The 20,379-nt window shown below is 39.9% G+C and overlaps 1 protein-coding gene across 1 annotated transcript in view; it reads left to right on the forward strand.

Moving 5' to 3' along the window:
* The first annotated feature begins 505 nt into the window (after positions 1-505).
* LOC138672189 (zona pellucida-like domain-containing protein 1) overlaps positions 506-20,379 on the forward strand; it is a 282,724-nt gene continuing 262,850 nt past the window's right edge. Inside the window, exon 1 of the mRNA XM_069760197.1 lies at positions 506-611. Within this exon, the coding sequence (XP_069616298.1) occupies positions 506-611 (106 nt within the window). The remainder of the gene's footprint in view (positions 612-20,379) is intronic.

Consider the following 20,379-nt stretch of genomic DNA (forward strand, 5'->3'; position numbering starts at 1 on the left):
TGCAGAACAGCAATTAAACAAAGAATGTACCCAACACAGTAGCACATTCACGCAGCAGAATCTTCTGTACATGGCTTTTGAGCAATTTTTCCTATGAAGTGATAATCTTGTTTAAATTGAATCTGTCACCAGACCGACACAATGGAATATAAATATTATGCTGGATGGTTTATAGGCACTCCCTTAGCCTCTTGCTGCCTCGCGTTCTGCACAGAGACGGAAGCATATGAGTGTGTGTGTGTACGAGTGTGCGCACGTTTGCATGTGGCAGACTCATAACTCTAACTCCAACCAAACAATCTGAACATCTTTTTTTTAAATTTAATATAATCCATAACGTGATGTAACTATATATTGTAAGTCTTGATTGTTATTATTTTTTTTTATTTTTCTCATTTGGAAAATTTGGGAATTAATAATTAAAGTAAAAAAAAAAATAGAAATATATTTTCAGATGTTTAACATTTATTTAACAACATTGTGATTTTTTTTTATAGGCTTGGCCATGGAATCGATATGGTTGTTACTGCTGTTGTCAGTTTACATGTTGCCAGTGGGTGCACAGTTTAATGGATACAACTGTGATGCTAGTCAGCATAGCAGGTTTCCAGGTAAGAGGCACTTAATGCTATTGATCTGTTAATCTTTTTTATATTACACTTACACTGTTATGTAAAATATATATTCTGCCAGGAACTGTGGCCACAATAATGTCTGAAAAAAATGTATAATTGGGATTAATTTCGTATTTTTTATTTTATTTAATTTTGTTGCTAAAATAGCTTTTTTGATATGAATGTATTTCTACTGTCTGATAATAACTAGATGATCCTTATTAATTTCTGTCTTATGATATGTACTATTACATTGGTGTATAAATTGCTTGAAATAATTTTTGCCCACAAGAATACTGGGGTAAAAATACCTAAACTATTTTTTTTTTTCAAATAAACAGCTTATGCAGTCTTTAGAATTTTTGAAATACACTTTATTACTAGAGATGAATGGATAAATGCTCTTCTCCATTTACACCTTTGGCCTTGGACAGCTCATAGAATCTCATGGTGTTCAGTGTCACCTCTATGCTGACGACACGCAGATCTACATCTCTGGACCAGACATCACCTCCCTACTAACCAGAATCCCTCAATGTCTGTCCGCTATTTCATCCATCTTCTCCGCTAGATTTCTAAAATTTGACATAGACAAGTCAGAATTCATCGTCTTTCCCCCATCTCACACGACCCCCCCAACAAGCCTATACATTACAGTAAACGGCTGCCCACTCTCCCCAGTCCCACCAGCTCGCTGTCTCATGGTAATCCTTGACACTGATCTCACCTTCAAAAACACATATCCAACCCCTTTCCACTTCCTGCCGCCTTCAACTCAAAAATATTTCACGGATCCATACATTCCTAAACCAAGAATCTGCAAAAACCCTAGTCCATGCCCTCATCATATCCCGCCTCGACTACTGCAACCTCCTGCTCTGTGGCCTCCCCTCTAACACTCTCGCACCCCTCCAATCTATTCTAACCTCTGTTGCCTGACTAAACCACCTGTCCCCCAGCTATTCCCCGGCCTTTCCCCTCTGTCAATCCATTCACTGGCTCCCCATTACCCAGAGACTCCAGTACAAAACCCTAACCATGACATACAAAGCCATCCACAACCTGTCTCCTCCATACATCTGTGACCTCGTCTCCAGGTACTTTCCTGCACGCAACCTCCGATCCTCACAAGATCTCCATCTCTACTCCCCTCTTATCTCCTCTTCCCACAATCACATACAAGATTTCTCTAGCGTGTCACCCCTACTCTAGATCTCTCTACCACAACATATCAGACTCTCGCCTACCATCGAAACCTTGAAAAAGAACCTGAAGACCTACCTCTTCTGACAAGCCTACAACCTGCAGTAACCACCAATCCACCAAACCGCTGCATGACCAGCTCTACCCTCGCCTACTGTATCCTCACCCATCCCTTGTAGATTGTGAGCCCTCATGGGCAGGGTCCTCTCTCCTCCTGTACCAGTTGTGACCTGTATTGTTTAAGATTATTGTACTTGTTTTTATTTTGTATACCCCTCCTCACTATGATCCTTTCAATTCATGCTCAGGTCATATTGTGGATACTGCTATAGTAAAATTAAAACAGCAACTACGTACTGTTCTAATTTATATCAATTGTTGTGTATCATAGTTATCACTCTTCAAGGAGCATTTCTAATCTCTTAATTAGTATATTAAATAAGCAAAATAAACATGCAAATAAGAGCTAGTGTTCCCAGCAGGGGTAAAACTCTTATCCACCTAATGGGACTTTTTGGTAACATGACTGTTTATATATACTTCTATATAACCACTCCTATTGTGCTGAGAGACAATCTTTTATTCATACATGGAACTAACCAACAGTCTCTAACCTGCATCTATAGATCATCGCCTAGACCTCAGTTGCTTCTAATCTTGTCTTAAATGCTGTATATACAGACATACTGTAAAGCTACTGCTTAACATCAAGAGGATACTTAATCACCCTGTTACCACTTCAGTTCTCCTATTAAATTAGGGTTCTTGATTAACAAATTTTCTGCACTATATACATTGGCACCTCAACGCATTTCTTCCATCCCTATATATTTCATGGGCACATCAGGAGGTTTCTATTTTTATACAGATTAATTGTGCTATTAGCTGAGCACAGGAGCTCATACTCCAGGCCACTATGCGAGTCGCACTCAGAGTCAAGCACGCCAAACATTTATAAGGAATATCCCGCCTCCCATTTCTGACGCGCACTATTAAAAGACTGCTCTTTCTGGTCTATCAACTTCCCATCTAATGCTTTCAGCAATATCATCTCAAGTTCCTGTAGATACTTTTTGGTAGGATCATTTTCCAATGTCTCATAGCACTCACAATCTGACAACAGATCCAGACACATACACTTATATTGAGGCCTAGCCATTATTACAATGTTCCCCCATTTATTGAAAAGCTTCACTATAATTGTTTGATCCTTCTCCAAATTTAGAAGAGCTTGCAATTCCAGGGATGTTAAGTTGTTATTTCTCACATTCTCTTCCTTAATATCATCTAAGGCTCTTGTGACTAGTTCCTCAAATATGTCTATGTGGCTTGAGTCAAACATAAATGGCGACTTAGTACTTCTTAATTTTAAATCTGTAAAGGGCCATCTCCTATATCTCCTTGTCCCTCACGGCATAGTTCTTCTAGAAGTCTGAGATTTGAGAACTCATTTTCAGAAATGTCTACACCTCTGCATTTATTGTGTACACCTTGTTTCATAAATTTAGCCCATTTTAATTTCCTTGTGAATAGAGCCACATCTTTGGTCCTTTTGAAATTATCATATCTTGTTGTCAGAATAAAGTATAATCCCTTACATAACAATGTAATCTCTTCTCTTGTTAAAACCCTTTTTGAAAGATTGATCACTCTCAACTAATCTAATTCTTGTCTAATTTGCAATGTATATAGTGAAGGGATTTTGTTAATCAAGAACCCTGATTTAATAGAACAGCAGTGGTAACAGGGATGATTGAGTATCCTCTTGATGTTAAGCAGTAGCTCCATATCTCTATGTACAGCGTTTAAGACAGAGTTTAAGACAAGATTAGTTGCGACTAGTGTTTAGCATTCCGATACCGCAAGTATCGGGTATCGGCCGATACTTGCGGTATCGGAATTCCGATACCGAGATCCGATACTTTTGTGGTATCGGGTATCGGTATCGGATCAATAGGGATGTGTAAAATAAAGAATTAAAATAAAAAATATTGATATGCTCACCTCTCCGGCGGCCCCTGGACATCACGCTGGTAACCGGCCGGCTTCTTTGTTTAAAATGAGCGCCTTTAGGACCTGAGAATGACGTCGCGGCTTCTGATTTGTCGCGTGCCGCCCATGTGACCGCCACGCGACCAATCAGAAGCCGCGACATCATTCTCATTCACAGAACTCCTAATTCTAGGAATTAAGGACCTGCGAATGACGTCGCGGCTTCTGATTGGTCGCGTGCCGGTCACATGGGCGGCACGCGACCAATCAGAAGCCGCGACGTCATTCGCAGGTCCTAAAGGCGCTCATTTTAAACAAAGAAGCCGGCCGGTTACCAGCGTGATGTCCAGGTTCCGCCGGAGAGGTGAGCATATCAATATTTTTTATTTTAATTCTTTATTTTACACCTCACTATGGATCCCAGGGCCTGAAGGAGAGTTTCCTCTCCTTCAGACCCTGGGAACCATCAGGATACATTCCGATACTTGATGTCCCATTGACTTGTATTGGTATCGGATATCGGTATCGGCGATATCCGATATTTTTCGGGTATCGGCCAATACTATCCGATACCGATACTTTCAAGTATCGGACGGTATCGCTCAACACTAGTTGCGACTGAGGTCTAGGCAATGATCAATGGATGCAGTTTAGTGACTGTTGGTTAGTTCCATGTATGAATAAAAGTTGGTCTCTCAGCACAACAGGAGCCGTTAAAGAGCAGTGGGTAAGAAAAGTATTCATACCCCCTTTAAACTTTTCACTCTTTGTTTCAGTGCAGCCATTTGGTAAATTCAAAAAAGATCATATTTTCTCATTAATGTACACTCTGCACCCTATTTCGACTGAAAAAAAGCTGAAATGTAGTTTGCAAATTTATTAAAAAAGAAAAACTGAAATATTGGCCTAAGGTTCACCTTCCAACAAGATAATGACCCTAAGCACACAGCTAAAATAACAAATGAGTGGCTTCAGACCAACTCTGTGACCATTCTTGACTGGCCCAGCCAGAGCTCTGACCTAAACGCAATTGAGCATCTCTGGAGAGACTTTAAAATGGCTGTCCACCAACCATCACCAACCAACCTGATGGAACTGGAGAGGATCTGCAAGGAAGAATGGCAGAGATTCACCAAATCCAGGTGTGAAAACCTTGTTGCATGATTCCTAAGAAGACTCATGGCTGTACTAGCTCAAAAGGGTGCTTCTACTCAATACTGAGCAAAGGGTCTGAATACTTATGACCATGTGATATTTCAGTTTTTCTATTTAATTTAAAAAAATTCTACATTTCTTTTCAGTCAAGATGGGGTGCAGAGTGTACATTAATGAGAAAAATGAACTTTTTTGAATTTACCAAATAGCTGCAATGAAACAAAGAATTAAATATTTAAAGGGGTATGAATACTTTACAGTCTAAACAGTCTTACATGACTAAACAGTCATGTTACTAACAAGTCCAATTAGGGAGAAAAGAGTTTTACCCCTGTTCGGTACATTAGCCATTATTTGCACTGAACCATATATGAGAAGTATGTGAAATAGACCTGAATCTGCTTCCAGAGTGGAAAATATATTATAGAGCCAGATTTAAGGATTCTAATTAGTGATGGGTGAGCACTAAAATGTTTGGGAGCTTGTTGCTTGGGTCGAGCAAATTGGAATACTTGGGTACTCGACCCGAGCAACGAGCCCAAGTCTATGGGAAACCCAAGCATTTTTACAGCGATCCCCCCCAGGGGTCCTTTTAAGGTCTAAAAATGTCTGAAAATGATGGAAACACTATTTAAATGACAAAGGAACATCATGGGGATCACCCCTGGAAGCATTTCTGACTCCTAGGTCACAGCTGTAAACAATGTTGTCAGAGTTTCACGCCATTTTTACAGGTGCACCAAAAAACATTCAAAAACGAATCCAAAATGGATTTTGCTGAGAAATATGTTAAGGTACATCCTTTCTAGGGTAATGACTTGTATATAAAGCCAAATAATTAACCCCAGACCAAAATGTTCCTCAACCACTTGGGCTATGTTCACACGCAGCGTTTTTGATGCGTTTTTCAACTTTAACTTTCAACCAATACAAGTGCATTCACTGGGAAATGTCATTGTAACATTTAACAACCCTAGCTAGCCAGGTGGCCAGAGAAACGCTGGTAATAGGGCAGACAGAGGGAGTTAACAGACACAGGACAAGTCAGGGTTCATAGCAGGACAAATCAAGAGCTACCAGCACGGTCAGGTTCACACGCCGAAGGCAGAACTATAGCTGAAAACAAAGAGAGAAAACTAGAACGGCACTAGATCTAATGGCAAAAAATGTAATGTTCAGTCCGGTTTCCAATAAAAAAGTGGTGCTTTACATGCTCATTGCAGAGTCCGGGGTCCTGGTCATCGCAGAGGTATTGCTTTCCTCTCGGGGAGAGTGATGCTACATTTGGAGGCAAAGAAGGATAACTGCATCCAGGTATCACAAACATGCAACACATTTCACAGTCCAGACCACCAGGGGAAGCTTCTGCTCCTATTTATTAGGTCACTCACCACACACATATATATATATATATATAGCTGGTAGTCTGTAGGGAAAGTTAGAACGTTCCAGACAGTAGTCTGAGGTGGAGAGAGGGTCCAAAGGAGCTGTGCATGCCCTCAGAGCTCTGCTCCCAGAAAAAGACACACAGAAGGCAGAACTGTATTGCAGCGAGCATGAAGGAGGTCGTAGCAAAGGAGAGGATACCAGAAGGGAACCAGCCCTACACAGGCTGCCTCCTTCTGAGGTGCAGAAGCCCGGTAGCCGGAACCCCGAGGGAGTAAGGACCTTTATGCTTTGCTCCAGAGACCGTCAGGACAGCTAATTGCAAGTTACCTGTCCGTCCCTACACCCAGGAGGCACGGTGGCAACCCATGGAGGCCGGGGCATGCTAGAGTACCTATAAACAGCCTCAAGCCACCAGTCATACGGGTATTGTCCTATCCGACTACAGGGGACAGAGAGAGAGGCATTACATCTGTGAGGACCTTATGTGAAGCCTTAGGCAGTAAGGAACTACACCACTGCAGCACAAGGGAAGGCTGCTGATTTCCACCTGGAAAAGGGGATACTGGACTTGCCTCCAAACCAGCCGGACACTGCCTGCCCTGTGATCTGGTGCCCTGGACTGTGGATGCTGAAGTCTTCAGTAAAGGTAAAGAGACTGCAACCTTGTGTCCTCGTTCTTCTCTGCACCTCTCACCATCCACCATCTACACATCGGGAAGCCCTGGGGATATTCTTCACCTGTGGGAAAGTATACCATCTAGCTGTTATAACATCACCCCAGCGGACCCCTTAAAGCAGCGTCGGTCACCCTGACCGAATACCACAGGTGGCGTCACGAACATAAACTTTATCCCTTTAAAGACCTTTCTCTTTTACACTAAGTGCGCCGCAAACTTTATACCTCTTTCCCTTCTTCAAAAGTTGGGAGGTATGATACCGCATTTGCCAGATCATGGCAAGTGCCACACATCCCATGGGGAATGAATGAGGCCGAACGCAGTGTTGCCGTAAGTGATCGGTTACACGGCAGATGCAGAAAAACTGCCCGATCTGCTGCAAAAGGCTACTTTCACATCAGCGATTCTTGCCAAAGTCTATGCCGATAGTGTCATACTCACCAATGGGGGAGGCAGCACTAAAAGTGCGTAGGGCAGCAGAATCTCTAAATACGGGCCTGCATATAACTGAGATAACAGACTGTTTCAATATGTGGCCTGTATTTTTTTTACATTTTTGAACCACAAAATTCTGTATAGACCAAGGGTAGCAGACAAAAAACTGGAATGTATGCCTGAAAAGCAAGGATTTCAACACCACAGATAGACAAGGCGTCTGATGGAGATAACAGACTGTTTCAATATGTGGCCTGTTTTTTTTAATTTTTTTTAGCCACAAAATACTGTATAGACCAAAGGTAGCAGACAAAAACCTGTAATGTATGCCTGAAAAGCAAGGATTTTGACACCACAGATAGACCAGGCATCGGACGGAGCTAACAGACTGATCAAAATGTGGCCTTGATTTTGTGGCCCACCAAAATTGTGTCAATAAGTAGTAATGAGTATAAGAACTGTACCTAAGTATTTTTAGGCCAGCTACATATTTTTTGGCCAGCAAAATAGTGTCCAAAAATGTTGTAGGACACTCCAAAAAATACTATAATACCAAAAAAAAAGATCAGAATTTTCTGCGTACTGACATCTGATGCCTGGGACAATTTTTTTTTTAAGTTATTCGATTTTCATGCTCTTGTATTGAAATGACCTGGCTGTGTTCTGCAGTGTGACCAAGCAAATTAATGTAGAAAAAAGGGGTCTACGGATTGCTTTGTAATAAAATTAGCAGGCATAAGATGCAAAAAAATAAACAAAACAAATACCTGCACCTACGTATATATAAAATACGCAGCAGCAAACAGTAATGGAGCCTTTTGATGTATGGTGGATATGAAATTATAGTTTGAGAACTAGTCTTGCTCCAGCCGGGGTCACACAACCATAGATTCTCTCAACATCAGATAGCGCTCTTCCAATGCATGTGACGATGTGAGCGTGCCATATGAATAATAACAGATCTAAGCGATATAGGGAGTGTTGGACCTGTATAGTCACTCAGTGTGACTGTGAACTAATTGATCTGTAATATACTGCAGTAACAGCACCTTAAAGGGGTTTTCCCATTAATAAAGTTGATTTTAACTAATAGATCTTGGAATAAAAAAAAGGTTTCGCAATTGGATGTGATTAAAAAAATGTTCCTGCTCTGCTAATCACATCCATTTCTGGAACCTAATCTTATTCCAAGATCTCTTGATTAAAATTAACGTTATTCATGGGAAAACCCCTTTAAGAAAATCCTTTTTTTCTTCACACATTGCAAACAATGAGAGCAGCTTCATACTTCTCCATCCTAATTTTTTAAAGGGAACCTGACAGGTGATACATGCTGCCCAAACAAACTGTGAGCAGAATGTATCAGCTACTGTTCGATGATATCCATGTATGTATGTTGATACAATAGAAAGCTATACTTTTAAAAACTCCTTGGGACTGAGCCACCCTGTATACTAGTTGTACAGGTGGGCTTCTTGCTGCCCACTGACAGTGATTGGCAAGCCTCTGCCTATACGACAGCATAGGCAGAGGCTTGCCAGTCACTGTCAACAGGTGGGGAGAAGCCCTTGGGGGCCCGCCGGTATTACTAGTGCACAGCGCTGCTTGATCACCGGCAGCTATTAGGCCATGTTTACACGTTCAGTATTTGGTCAGTATGTTACATGAGTATTTGTAAGCCAAAACAAGGAGTGGGTGTAAAATGCGGAAGTGGTGCATGTGTTTCTATGTTACTTTTCTTTTGATTGCTCCAATCCTGATTTTGGCTTACAGATACTGAGGTAAAAAACTTACCAAAAACTGAAGGTGTGACTGTGACCTTAAAAGTATGTTTTCCTGCGGTGTTTCAGAGACAAACATACTGTACATTGCTGTGATCATACAGCGAGTGGCTGATACATGCTGCCCATGGTTAGGGCAGGTTTTTTTGACAAAAATCCTGAAACCATGGCTTGTGTGTCACCAAAAGTATGCTTCTTGGATTGTGAAACGGGCAATCCACCATTTTTGATGGAGGGAAAATCTCCATCATAAAGAAATGCAAACAAAATTGTCTACCTCACAAAATGTGCTTGTTGTAAAAAATATATATATATTTTTTCTTATGGTAATGGTCCAATGCAAGAACTTTACACATTACCAGTGGCCTGTTGCATTTGCTCACTTTTGGGACACAAAAATATCAAGCTTTTCTTGCCCCTTTCATTTGCAGGAAAGTGCCACTGATTACCATCCATTTTCCCCTAGCCAGGTAGTTTGAGTTCACATGGACGTTAAATACTTTCTGGACTTTGTAGGTGTAGCTATGAACCACAGCTGGAAAGGAGGCAAGTCTCATGCTGCCCCTGGCCGGCTCTTCCAAGTGCTGTTGCTAAATACTGACAGGTCAGGTAAAGCTCTGTAAATTACCTGCAACTACACTGGGAGATGCCACCTGGGTGCAGTGCCGGACTAGTCTGGTCTCTGGCTATTGTCCCGATGCATCGTTAAAGAATTGTTTTTTCTGAAACGCCAAAGCATTTAATCAATAATATACCTGACTGCAATTGTGTAGCCAACAACTTGGGTAGCACAAATTGCCTGACAGGCTTCCTTTAATAATGTTTTCTTTGCATTTAAGAGTTCAAAAGGAGTTCAAGACAGTCCTAGCACACATTTGAATTTTACACACACATGTTCTGGTCAGCAAGACGCATTGCAGTAATATAATTTTTTGAGAAAATTCAGCAAAGCTGGCAAAAATGATTTTTTTTTTTAAAAATCTGATTATCTCTATTTATTTCTTTTGCGGTTTTTTTATATCCCAAACACTATGGTGCATTCCAGTTTTAACTGCCCAGTTTAAGCTCCTTTAGAAGCTCCTTTCAGCTGCAGAACAGAAAAATCTCATGCACTGCAACAGTTGTACGGCCCATTCACTCCTTGAGCCTGTCTATTCCCCACACACAAATAAGACATAGGAATTATTTTATTTCCTATTGTTTGTATGCAGTATATGGATATTGCTAAGCAGCAGTGAAAAGGAGTTTCTAAAAGGAGCTAAATTCTAGCCAGCTGACATAGTACTGAAAAATAGTGTTTTGGAGAGAAGGATGTAAAATAATATAATGAAGTAATGAATTAAATGTAAAACTACGAAGACTGAAAACCGAACTGTTCACTTCAAACACCCACAGAATTTATTTGGCCGAATCTTAATGTACAGGATGTTTTAGAATGTATGGCTGTTTGTTCAATGAATGACAAAGGGCTTTCAAAAGTACATATAAGAAAATAAAAGAAATTGGCTACAATTAAACTGTGTCCAACTACAAAATTGAGATCTAGGAAGGGACTATTTCATAGCCTTGGGGTGACAATTTGAGAAATCAAGGACACTCTTACTGTCAGTCAGTTTGACGATTAGATCCATGGTTAGATGGCCATTAAGGTCCTTTTATGATCATTGTATCCAAGAAATGCATAGAGTTGGTGTAATTTTTGAGAGTGAATTGGAGTTTAGATCTAATGTTATTCCAATAAGTGTGGAAGGCATGTAAACACTCAGTGGGACCATTCCAAATGCAAAATACGTCATCATTAAATCTTTGTGAACAGATGGCATATTCCTGAAAAATGGTATTGCTATAGAGATAATCATCTTCAAAACAAGACATATACGCTTTGGGAGTGCCATATTTGAGCCCATCAACACATGATTTTGACATGGGTTCATATTTGTCTAGCAATATCCTACTGTATGTATGAAGATTACTATATTCTCTAATTTATACCTTAACAGGATTACTAATTTTTTGTAATCCCCACATACACTGATCCGAATTTATCTCTGTTTTAGTGATTGCATGTAAACAAGGCTTGGGATGAGCCGAAACTTTATAAGTTTGAAAACTCACAGTTGAACACTTTGTGAGAAGTCACAATTGATATGAATGAATATTTTTTGTTTCATGTTTGGCTCACAATCTTCCTTTGGATTCAATAATAAAGACATAAGAAGCATATGAGAGTGCTGTATTTTGACTCTGTGTAAAATTACTGTGGTTTAAAATTTTTACAAACTGCTTTGCCTGCTACAGTTGTACAAATTTTTTATTTCCAAAAATTGGCTATTGTCATCCATACAGATTAACCTGCTTTATCTAAAATTACAGTAGTTTAAAACATTTAAAGAAAATGTTTTGCCTGCTAAAGTTGACCAAATTTTTTGGTTCTTCAAAAAAGATATTTTCACTTCATAAAGGAAACTTGGTTTCCAGAGACCTAGCAATTAAAAAATGTGTAAGGCATGTGGTAATGGATGGGGAAGTGCAAGTGCAGATGATAGTGCATACAGACACCGAGGAAGCGGGGCAAGTGCAACTACACCTATTGCTGGAGCAGAAGAAATATGCCCATCCACGACACATAGCTTTATGTCCCACTTTGCAGGGAGGCACAGGACACCACTTCTCAAGCCACACCAGTGCGAACAGATGGTCAGTTGGAACACAGATAATGCTTCCAGCAGGGTTGCCAGCACCGCCCAGTCTTCTACATGGTCCAGTCTCACCAGCCAACAGACTGGATCAATTAATCCTCATTCTAATCCTCCTTCCTCCCACCTTGTTGACTACCAGGAGACCAGTGATCCCATGCTAGGACACTCCAAGGAGCTCTTTACATCATAATTTTTGATTCTGGCCTCAAACCCTGCATGTTACAATAAGGGCAGGAGGAGATGCTGTGTAGAGATGCACAAAACTTAAAGCCGTCACAGTCACAAGAAAATTACGGTGGGGAACGAAAAATGTTGTCTAAGGAGGTTGATGATGATGAGACAAAGTTGCCGATAAGTCAGGTTGTTGTTAAGTCACAAAGTCAGGAGGACCAGGATGCAACGGTGGAAGACAAGATAGTGGTTGATGAAGTCACCGACCCATCCTGGGAAGCTGGCATGTACAATAAGGCTAGCAAAACTTAGGGAGAGGGAACAGCAGCACCAAAACAGGTGGGAAGATGTAGTGGGGTTACCAGAGGGAGAAGGCGGGCAACTGTTCTGGATTAGACCCAAATTTTCTACACCACCAGATGACAGCAGCACAAAAAGTATTTTGAATCTTCAATATTGGAATAATGCCCTTGACTTCAAGGATATGGATGATTGGATGACCCTACTTACATTTTTTCCTGGCTTTAAATAATGTGCAAAGCCCTTATGAGTTTAAAAATACCACAACTACATTTCTTAGTTTTTTCATGAGGCACTCCAGTTGATGTCTTTAAGAGTGTATAGATCTCCTTCCTTATAATTTTTTTCTGGATTTGCACTGTGTGAAGAGCCATTTCTTAATATTTGAATAAGGCACTATATTTGATGCCTTCAAGGGTGTATTGATGACCCTGCTTTTAATTTTTGTCAGACTTTGCACTCTCTGCAGAACTTTAATGAGTTTAGGAGTACCACAACTATAATTTGTTCACAATATTTGAATGTGATACTACAGTTGGTGCCTTGAAGAGTGCATGGATCACCCTCATTGTATTTTTTGGTAGACTTTGCACTCTGTGCAGACCTTTTATAAGGGAGGGATTTTCACAACTTTACTTTGTTCACAATGTTTGAATGAGATACTACAGTTGGTGCCTTGAAGGGTGTATGGATGACCCTGCTTGTAATTTTTGGCAGGGTTTGCCCTGTCTTCAGATTTATTTTGAGTGTGGGAATACAACAAGTACACTTTGTTCACAATATTTGAATGAGCTACTACAGTTGGTGCCTTCAAGGGTGCATGGATGACCCTGCATGTAATTTTTGGCAATCTTTGCACTTAGTGCATAACCTTTGTGTGTCTAGGAGTACCACACGTGACAATTTAATGGAATGTTAGAGTTGGAAGGGACCCCAGGGTCATCATGTCCAACCCTCTGCTCAATGTAGGGGTTGGCCACAATGACCAATACATTTGAACAGATTGTTTATGATGACCTCCTTTATGTCCAATACAGGGTATACCTGAGTCCCTCTTCCATCAAAGCAGTTCTTGAATACTTAAAAATTACTCTCTCCAATTTTTCATTAAAGATTTAAATTTTTGTTTACTTAAATTATTATTTATTAAATCATTTTTACATTTAGCATTATATACAAATCATTATACAAGAAAGAGCGTTTCTTGACATTTTTTCCTGTAAACGCCAATTTCTCTTCAATTTTGAATGTTTTATTGTCAGTCCTTAAAGTAGAGTAAAAGTGTGACACCATTGTTCTCAACAGCGATCTGGGAGTCAGAGATGTTTCCAGGGGGTCTTCCTTCTTTCCATTTAACTCTTTTTCCATCTATTTCAACATTTTCACTGCCACCGCCAACCCTCATTTTAGGGTCTCCTGGAAGAATGCTTGGATTTCCCATTGACTTCCACTATATTCATTACTTGAAACAAGAATCCCAGCATTAGGAGTTGCTCGGTTCAAGTAATGAGCATCCGAGCATTTTAGGGCTCGCTTATCCCTTGTAATTTGTTTTCTCTGTAGTTGCTTTTGAGATGATAAATTTCTCTATCTGCAACTGGAGAGATTCAGCTAATTAAAGTATATTAACTGAACATTTTACTCTTGTACCTGAAAACCAAGGGCAAAATGATCTTCAGCTAACTTCTATGGATTCCTATACTTTAAAGTAGTATATTGAATAACAATGTCACATGTCCACCAGAATTGTGTTAGTATAGATCCATAAAAGAAATGCTAGGCATAGAAACTTCTGCTAGGTTGTTACACTAGGCATTTGATATGCTAGTAGATAAACTTGTTGAGGGTTTAACAAGTCACAAAAATCTATAGTTGGAAAATAAATTACAAGATATAACACATTAGCTGGGGATATTTTTTCCTAGATAAAAACAGAAGATGAATCTTAAGGCAAGACCTAAATATATTTGAGACAGCCCTGCTTATGCTGCTAATTAAAGGAATGTGCTCATCACATTATATATTTCCCATTTTGTTTGTATTATAAATCATCTTTGAATGAATGTAACATTAGACACATAAAATTGGAAAATATTCTGAAAAAAATTGACTTTTTTTCATTGCAATTCATGAAAAAAGGTCAAAAAATAAAAAGAACAAGCTGTGCTGCAGTTTTTCTTTTTCTCTTTGTGCTTTTCATATATCTTTTTAAGTTGCCACAAATGCTTGTTTAATTAAATCAAAAGTGAAAATATTTTATATATGTATTTAATATATGTGTGTGTTTGAACTCTGCATTTCATCTTCCTCTGGGCTTTTCATCTGGTAGATTCAGTTTGAGCCAATAAAATTATAATAATTTACTGCAGAAGCTGACAGGAGATATGGCTTTCTTCAAAAAAGAGGGTGTTATGATTGAAATGGTATTCATCAACAAAATGATAATATTCTAGGTCTGGATGGATAAAAAATATAAAGTAAATATTAAAATATGACTTAATTTGGAGGTTTACTTTTGGCGAAACAAAGATGAACCCACTATTAAATTCTATACAATAGCGTTTAAAGTGAGTGCTTATGTAATGGATGTATCGGTAATAATGTTTGTGAGCGCAGTAGACCTTAGCTTGTTATATATCATGAAGTGCAGCAATCTATCTGCTAGATGTATTTTTCCCCACAAATGGGTCACATCATAGAGCAAACATTTAACCCTTTAGTGACAGAGCCAATTTTGTACTTAATGACCAAGCCAATTTTTACAATTCTGACCAATGTCACTTTATGAGGTTATAGCTCTAGAACGCTTCAATGGATCCCAAGTTACTCACATGAATAGTACAGTATTTGGGCTTTTCATTTCTCGGCGAGTAATTAGGTATTCACCTCGGTATAATCGAGTGACCTGCCAATCACAGTAATGCCGGAGCCATCTTTGGTGTGGCGTTAGTGTGATTGGCTGGCCTTCCAGCATCATAGGGAATATTTAAAGGCTGCCAGCGCACATTGCAGCTGGGAACAGCATATTGTAGAGAGAGAGAGAGCGTAGTTTTAGTGTAGGGAAAGTGAAAGTAGAGCAGGGAGAGTGATAGGAATTTATACTGTAAGGGGATGAAGAGGAAGACGAGCCCAAAGGAGGTTGCTTTCCCTGCTCCTTACCTGGAACCACTTAGTCGGACAGCTGGGTTGTTGGGGGGAGGAATTTCTGCCCTGGACAGAGGAGACCATCTGACTGCTGGGGGTGGAGAGGAAGAGAGAGGAGTGTGGTCAGAAAAGAGTGGGAAAGCAGAGCGCGTGAGACAGAGGGGACAGCGTGCGAGAAAGCAGGCTGCAGTTCCGTGCTCCCCATGAGAGAGTGCTCCCCATGAGGGCACTGAGGCTGAGATACCCACCATAGGGAAGGCTGTATGTGAGGGCATGGACTCGGAAGCCTCCGTTATCAGAGAAGACTTTTCCCCTGACAGTGCAGAGACAGTGACCCGAGCGCACAGCCCTGGTGACCGCAGTGACAAGCCAAGACCCCTGAGTGTGATAAGTAAACTGCTCAGTGTGTGTGTAGTATTGCTACTGCAGAGAGACTGCCAGCCCAACATACAGAGACTCGTGCAGCAGTGTGACTGTGCTACTTCCTGCTTCCAGTTTCACTCTGAGAAAAAGACTGCAAAGATTTAACCCGGAGTCTCCAGTTCCCAGGAGACAGAGCAGAGACTTCAGGATCTTCAAGTGCTGCTGGTGACTGTACCCACGTTGGAATAAGGACCCTCCAGTCAGGACCTCACTGGACTGATAAGTTCCAAGAACACTTGTTAACCATTTCTATTCTGCTTAACTGTTTCATAGCTTCAATTAGCTTGCTGTGTATTGATATATTGTTTGCTTTAACTCTACTAACCCCCTGTTTTCTCCCTGCGAGGAGAATCTTACTCCTGTTAATAAATCCCCCTCAACATTTGATCTGTCTGTTCCGTGGTGACATACTCAACCCTGCACAATATTACAATACCATAAACATTCTATAAATATCTTTTAAGAGCTGAAGATTGTGAAGAGATTAGATTGCTTGTTTGTTACCTGGGGATTTCGGTAGTAGTGAAAGATTTAATAGGAGGGAGGGTGGGTGAAAGACAGGCATCTGGTTGGGTGTTCTGATCATTGCAAGTGCATGCTGCAGATATCTGCTATTTTCCACTGTGTTGTATAGTAGTCATTATTAGAAACAGATTGTGGAATTAGGGTGAAATAGGGAGGGTTTCATGGACTACCATAATATACAAATCAGCTATTTGTACAGGGAAAAAATATTAGGTAGTAACAGCAAATACAAAACAATTTTTTGGAAGCTACATAATATTCCCGTCTATTAGCCTATTTTTTTTTAAGCAAAATAATACTCATCAGTGCCAGCATATAGTAACATCCATTTTTTAATATAATTGCTAAATAATATTCCTCGTCTATTGCTTAAATACTGTTTGTCTAACAGTTGTGCGACTGGGGCAAAATCTCTTGAGCTACAGAACCGTCACTATTTCCCATTAATTTTCCTGAGTCTTCTCTTGGCATGCCTCATAAAGGCGATTTTAAAAAAATTGCCCCCCCAAAAAATATTTGTTTAAAAAATAGTGTTTTTTTTTATCTAGCAGTTGTGCGACTGTTGAAATCTAGTTAGACATAATCTTACATGACAATTTAGCCAGGGCAATAATCTTCATTACTCAGCATTTGGATTGTGTCAGCAAGGTGATTTAAAAAAATTCATAATTTCTATTGTTTTAAAAAATAGTGTTTCTTGATCTAGCAGTTGTGCGACTGAAGCACTCTGGGTAGAGATAATATTACCTGACAATTCAGTGGGGGCAATAATCTGCACTACTCAGCATTTGGAGTGTGTCAGCAAGGCAATTGAAAAAAAATTAAGAATTTTCTCTTGCCTTATAAAACTGCGTTTCTTTTTCAAGCAGTTGTGCGACTGGCGCAACCTTAGTCAAGATAATCTTACGTGACAATTTAGCGGGGGCAATATTCTTCATTATTTCACATTTTGAATGTGTCAGCAAGGCAATTAAAAAACAATTAACCCTTCGTCAGGAACAATATTCGCACTAACTCGTAATGGAACAATGTACCTGTCAAGCGCAGGCTAGAAAAATGCCTAGAATATCTAATTTTCTCAATTTCAGTGATCTAAAAGTGATCATAGACCTTCATAGGGATGTAATAAAAGAGACTACACATTATCAGGTGCAAAACAAACCCATTTACTCAACATAAAAGTAATAACTTTGATATACATAAATTTCAAAACTCCCACCAAATAGCAATTCATTTGTAAGAAAATCTGCCTTATTTATATGAAATATCCACAAACCTTTCTCTATCCATTCATAAAACAAGCTAACTAAACAATAGTAATAACTAAAAACATTACATACCAACCTTATAAAGTGTGATGTGTTCGGGACCAATGAGCCTGAGAAGCCAGCACAGCTATATCTTCCTTCCTGAAGCTCTGCAGACCAACTGTGGTATCAGGTTTCACACAGCAGCTAGAGCCAGGAGACTATCTAGAGGGATGGGGTTTCCTGAAAATCTAGTGAGAAGGGAGAAATGAAAGTAGAAGAGCTGCGCCTGTCAGATCCATTGTTCCTGACGGAGGGTTAATAATTTCCTCTTTCCTTATCAAAACTGGATTTCTTTATCTAGCAGTTGTGTGACTGGTGCAACGCCTGCAGAGATGAGCAAACATGACTAGTTACCTGTAATTAATGTCAGTCTGCTGTTGACATCTATAATCAAACGGTGAACTCAAAAAATAGCCACACATTGCTGGATACAGTGAATTTCTACATAACACAATAGTAAGGATAATTGTGAAAAATAAAATAAATAAAAAATAAAGGCAGTATTTTTTGGTTTCAAAAGCATAACGCATTAAAGAAAAGAAAGGGTAATGTTAAGGGACGTGGATGTGGTGGTGTCCGCCAAGACCATATGACACATCTAAAGTTGACTGTATCATTCTAGGTTCCTGACAAAAATTTGGTCACTGCACTACACCACTAATGAACCCAGACAAGTGCGAGGATGTTGTGGGTTGGATGGCAGACAAATGCTCCAGTGTCCAAGAAAAAAAGAAAAAAAGAGCCGTGCCCACACTGCTGCCTTATACGATCATCTTACGGTGTGCCTTGTAAAGCCGCTCCAGTGCAACTACCCACTCATCCATGCAAGGGCACTCCGGGTGCACAGCCAAAAAAGTGCATAACAATCCAATGAAAAAAAAGAAGAAAAGAAAATGGCTTGCACTCACCAGGCCCGATGAATTGTGTCTTTATTAGAACATATGCAGTAAAATCAGGGAGAACGTGTCCATGTAGGATGACAGCTGTTTCACGCACAACCGCGCTTCCACTGATCCGATAGCATAGAGGAAATGAGGTAACGATTTATACAAATGTAACCCCCTCCCATCTTATGACATCACACATAACAATCCACTTTTACATAAAATGTGAATACAAAAACATAACCCAAAAGAAAAAAACTATTATTAAAACTTAGATTAAAACAATGCAGCTTAAATCCAAAAGAAAAGGGAAAAAATGAGAGCGGAAAGTCACTATGTACTATGACATTCATGACAAATTAACCTATAAAAAGACCGACATGTTGATTCTCTCATTCAGGCCCATTGGTCCTACGGCATTTGTACGCATTATCCATATTGCCTCACGTCTCAAAAGAAGCCTATTCAGATTACCGCTCCCCTACCTCTACGAATTCGCTACTTCACTTTGTCATGAATATCATAGTACATAGTGACTTTCCCCTCTCATTTTTCCCCCTTCTTTTGGATTAAAGCTGCATTGTTTTAATATAAGTTGTAATAATAGTTTTTTCTTTTAGGTTATGTTTTTGTATTCACATTTTATAAAAAAGGGGATTGTTCTGTGTGATATCATAAGATGGGAAGGGGTTACATTTGTATAAATGGTTATCTCATTTCCTCTATGCCATCGGATCAGTGGAAGCGCGGTTGTGCGCGAAACAGCTGTCATCCTACATGGACACGTTCTCCCTGATTTTACTGCATATGTTCTAATAAAGACTGTCACAGTTCATCTGGCCTGGTGAGTGCAAGTCATTTTCTTTTCTTCTTTTTTTTCAAAGGCTCCAGTGTGTTCACAAAGCAGCACCACAAAGTCTTCCACATGGTCCAGTCTCAGTAGAAAAGTGGTGTGACTGGTAGTGATGGGCGAGCACTAAAATGCTTGGGTGCTCGTTGCTCGGGTCGAGCAAATTGGAATGCTCGGGTCCTCGACCCGAGCAACGAGCTCAATGTAAGTCTATGGGAAACCCGAGCACGTTTGTCGTGACCCCCCGTGGGTTCTTTTAGGGTCGAAAAACATCTGAAAATGCTGGGAATAGTGCTCAAATGACATGGGAACATGATGGGGAAGACCCCTGGAAGCATTTCTGACTCTCAGGTCACAGCTGTAAACAATGTTGTCAGAGTCTTACACCACTTTTACAGGAGCACAATTAATCATACAAAAACAAAACAAAATGGATTTTCCTGGGAAATATGTTAAGGAACATCCTTTCCAGGGTAATGATTTGTATGTAAGGCAAAATAACCCAAAACAAAAATGTTCCCCCACCACTTGGGCTATGTTCACACATAGTGTTTTTGATGCATTTTCAACTTAAGCATTGCTTTCAGCCAAAGCAAATACATTCACTGGGAAATGTCATTTAACATTTTACAACCTTATTTGGCCATGTGATGTGTGACACATCATCAGACACATCCTGCTTCATTTATGAAGAAGAGACTCTGAAAGTCACAAAGTCTATTTTTATAGGGCCAGCAGTTGGCCCTCACTATTCTTAGAGAGCCATCAGCTGGCTATGCTTTGTTGTTCCCATTATTAAACAGTGGGTCCCTTATACTGTTATTACA

The sequence above is a fragment of the Ranitomeya imitator genome, chromosome 3 (genome assembly GCF_032444005.1).
Source record: "Ranitomeya imitator isolate aRanImi1 chromosome 3, aRanImi1.pri, whole genome shotgun sequence".
Taxonomy (NCBI): domain Eukaryota; kingdom Metazoa; phylum Chordata; class Amphibia; order Anura; family Dendrobatidae; genus Ranitomeya; species Ranitomeya imitator.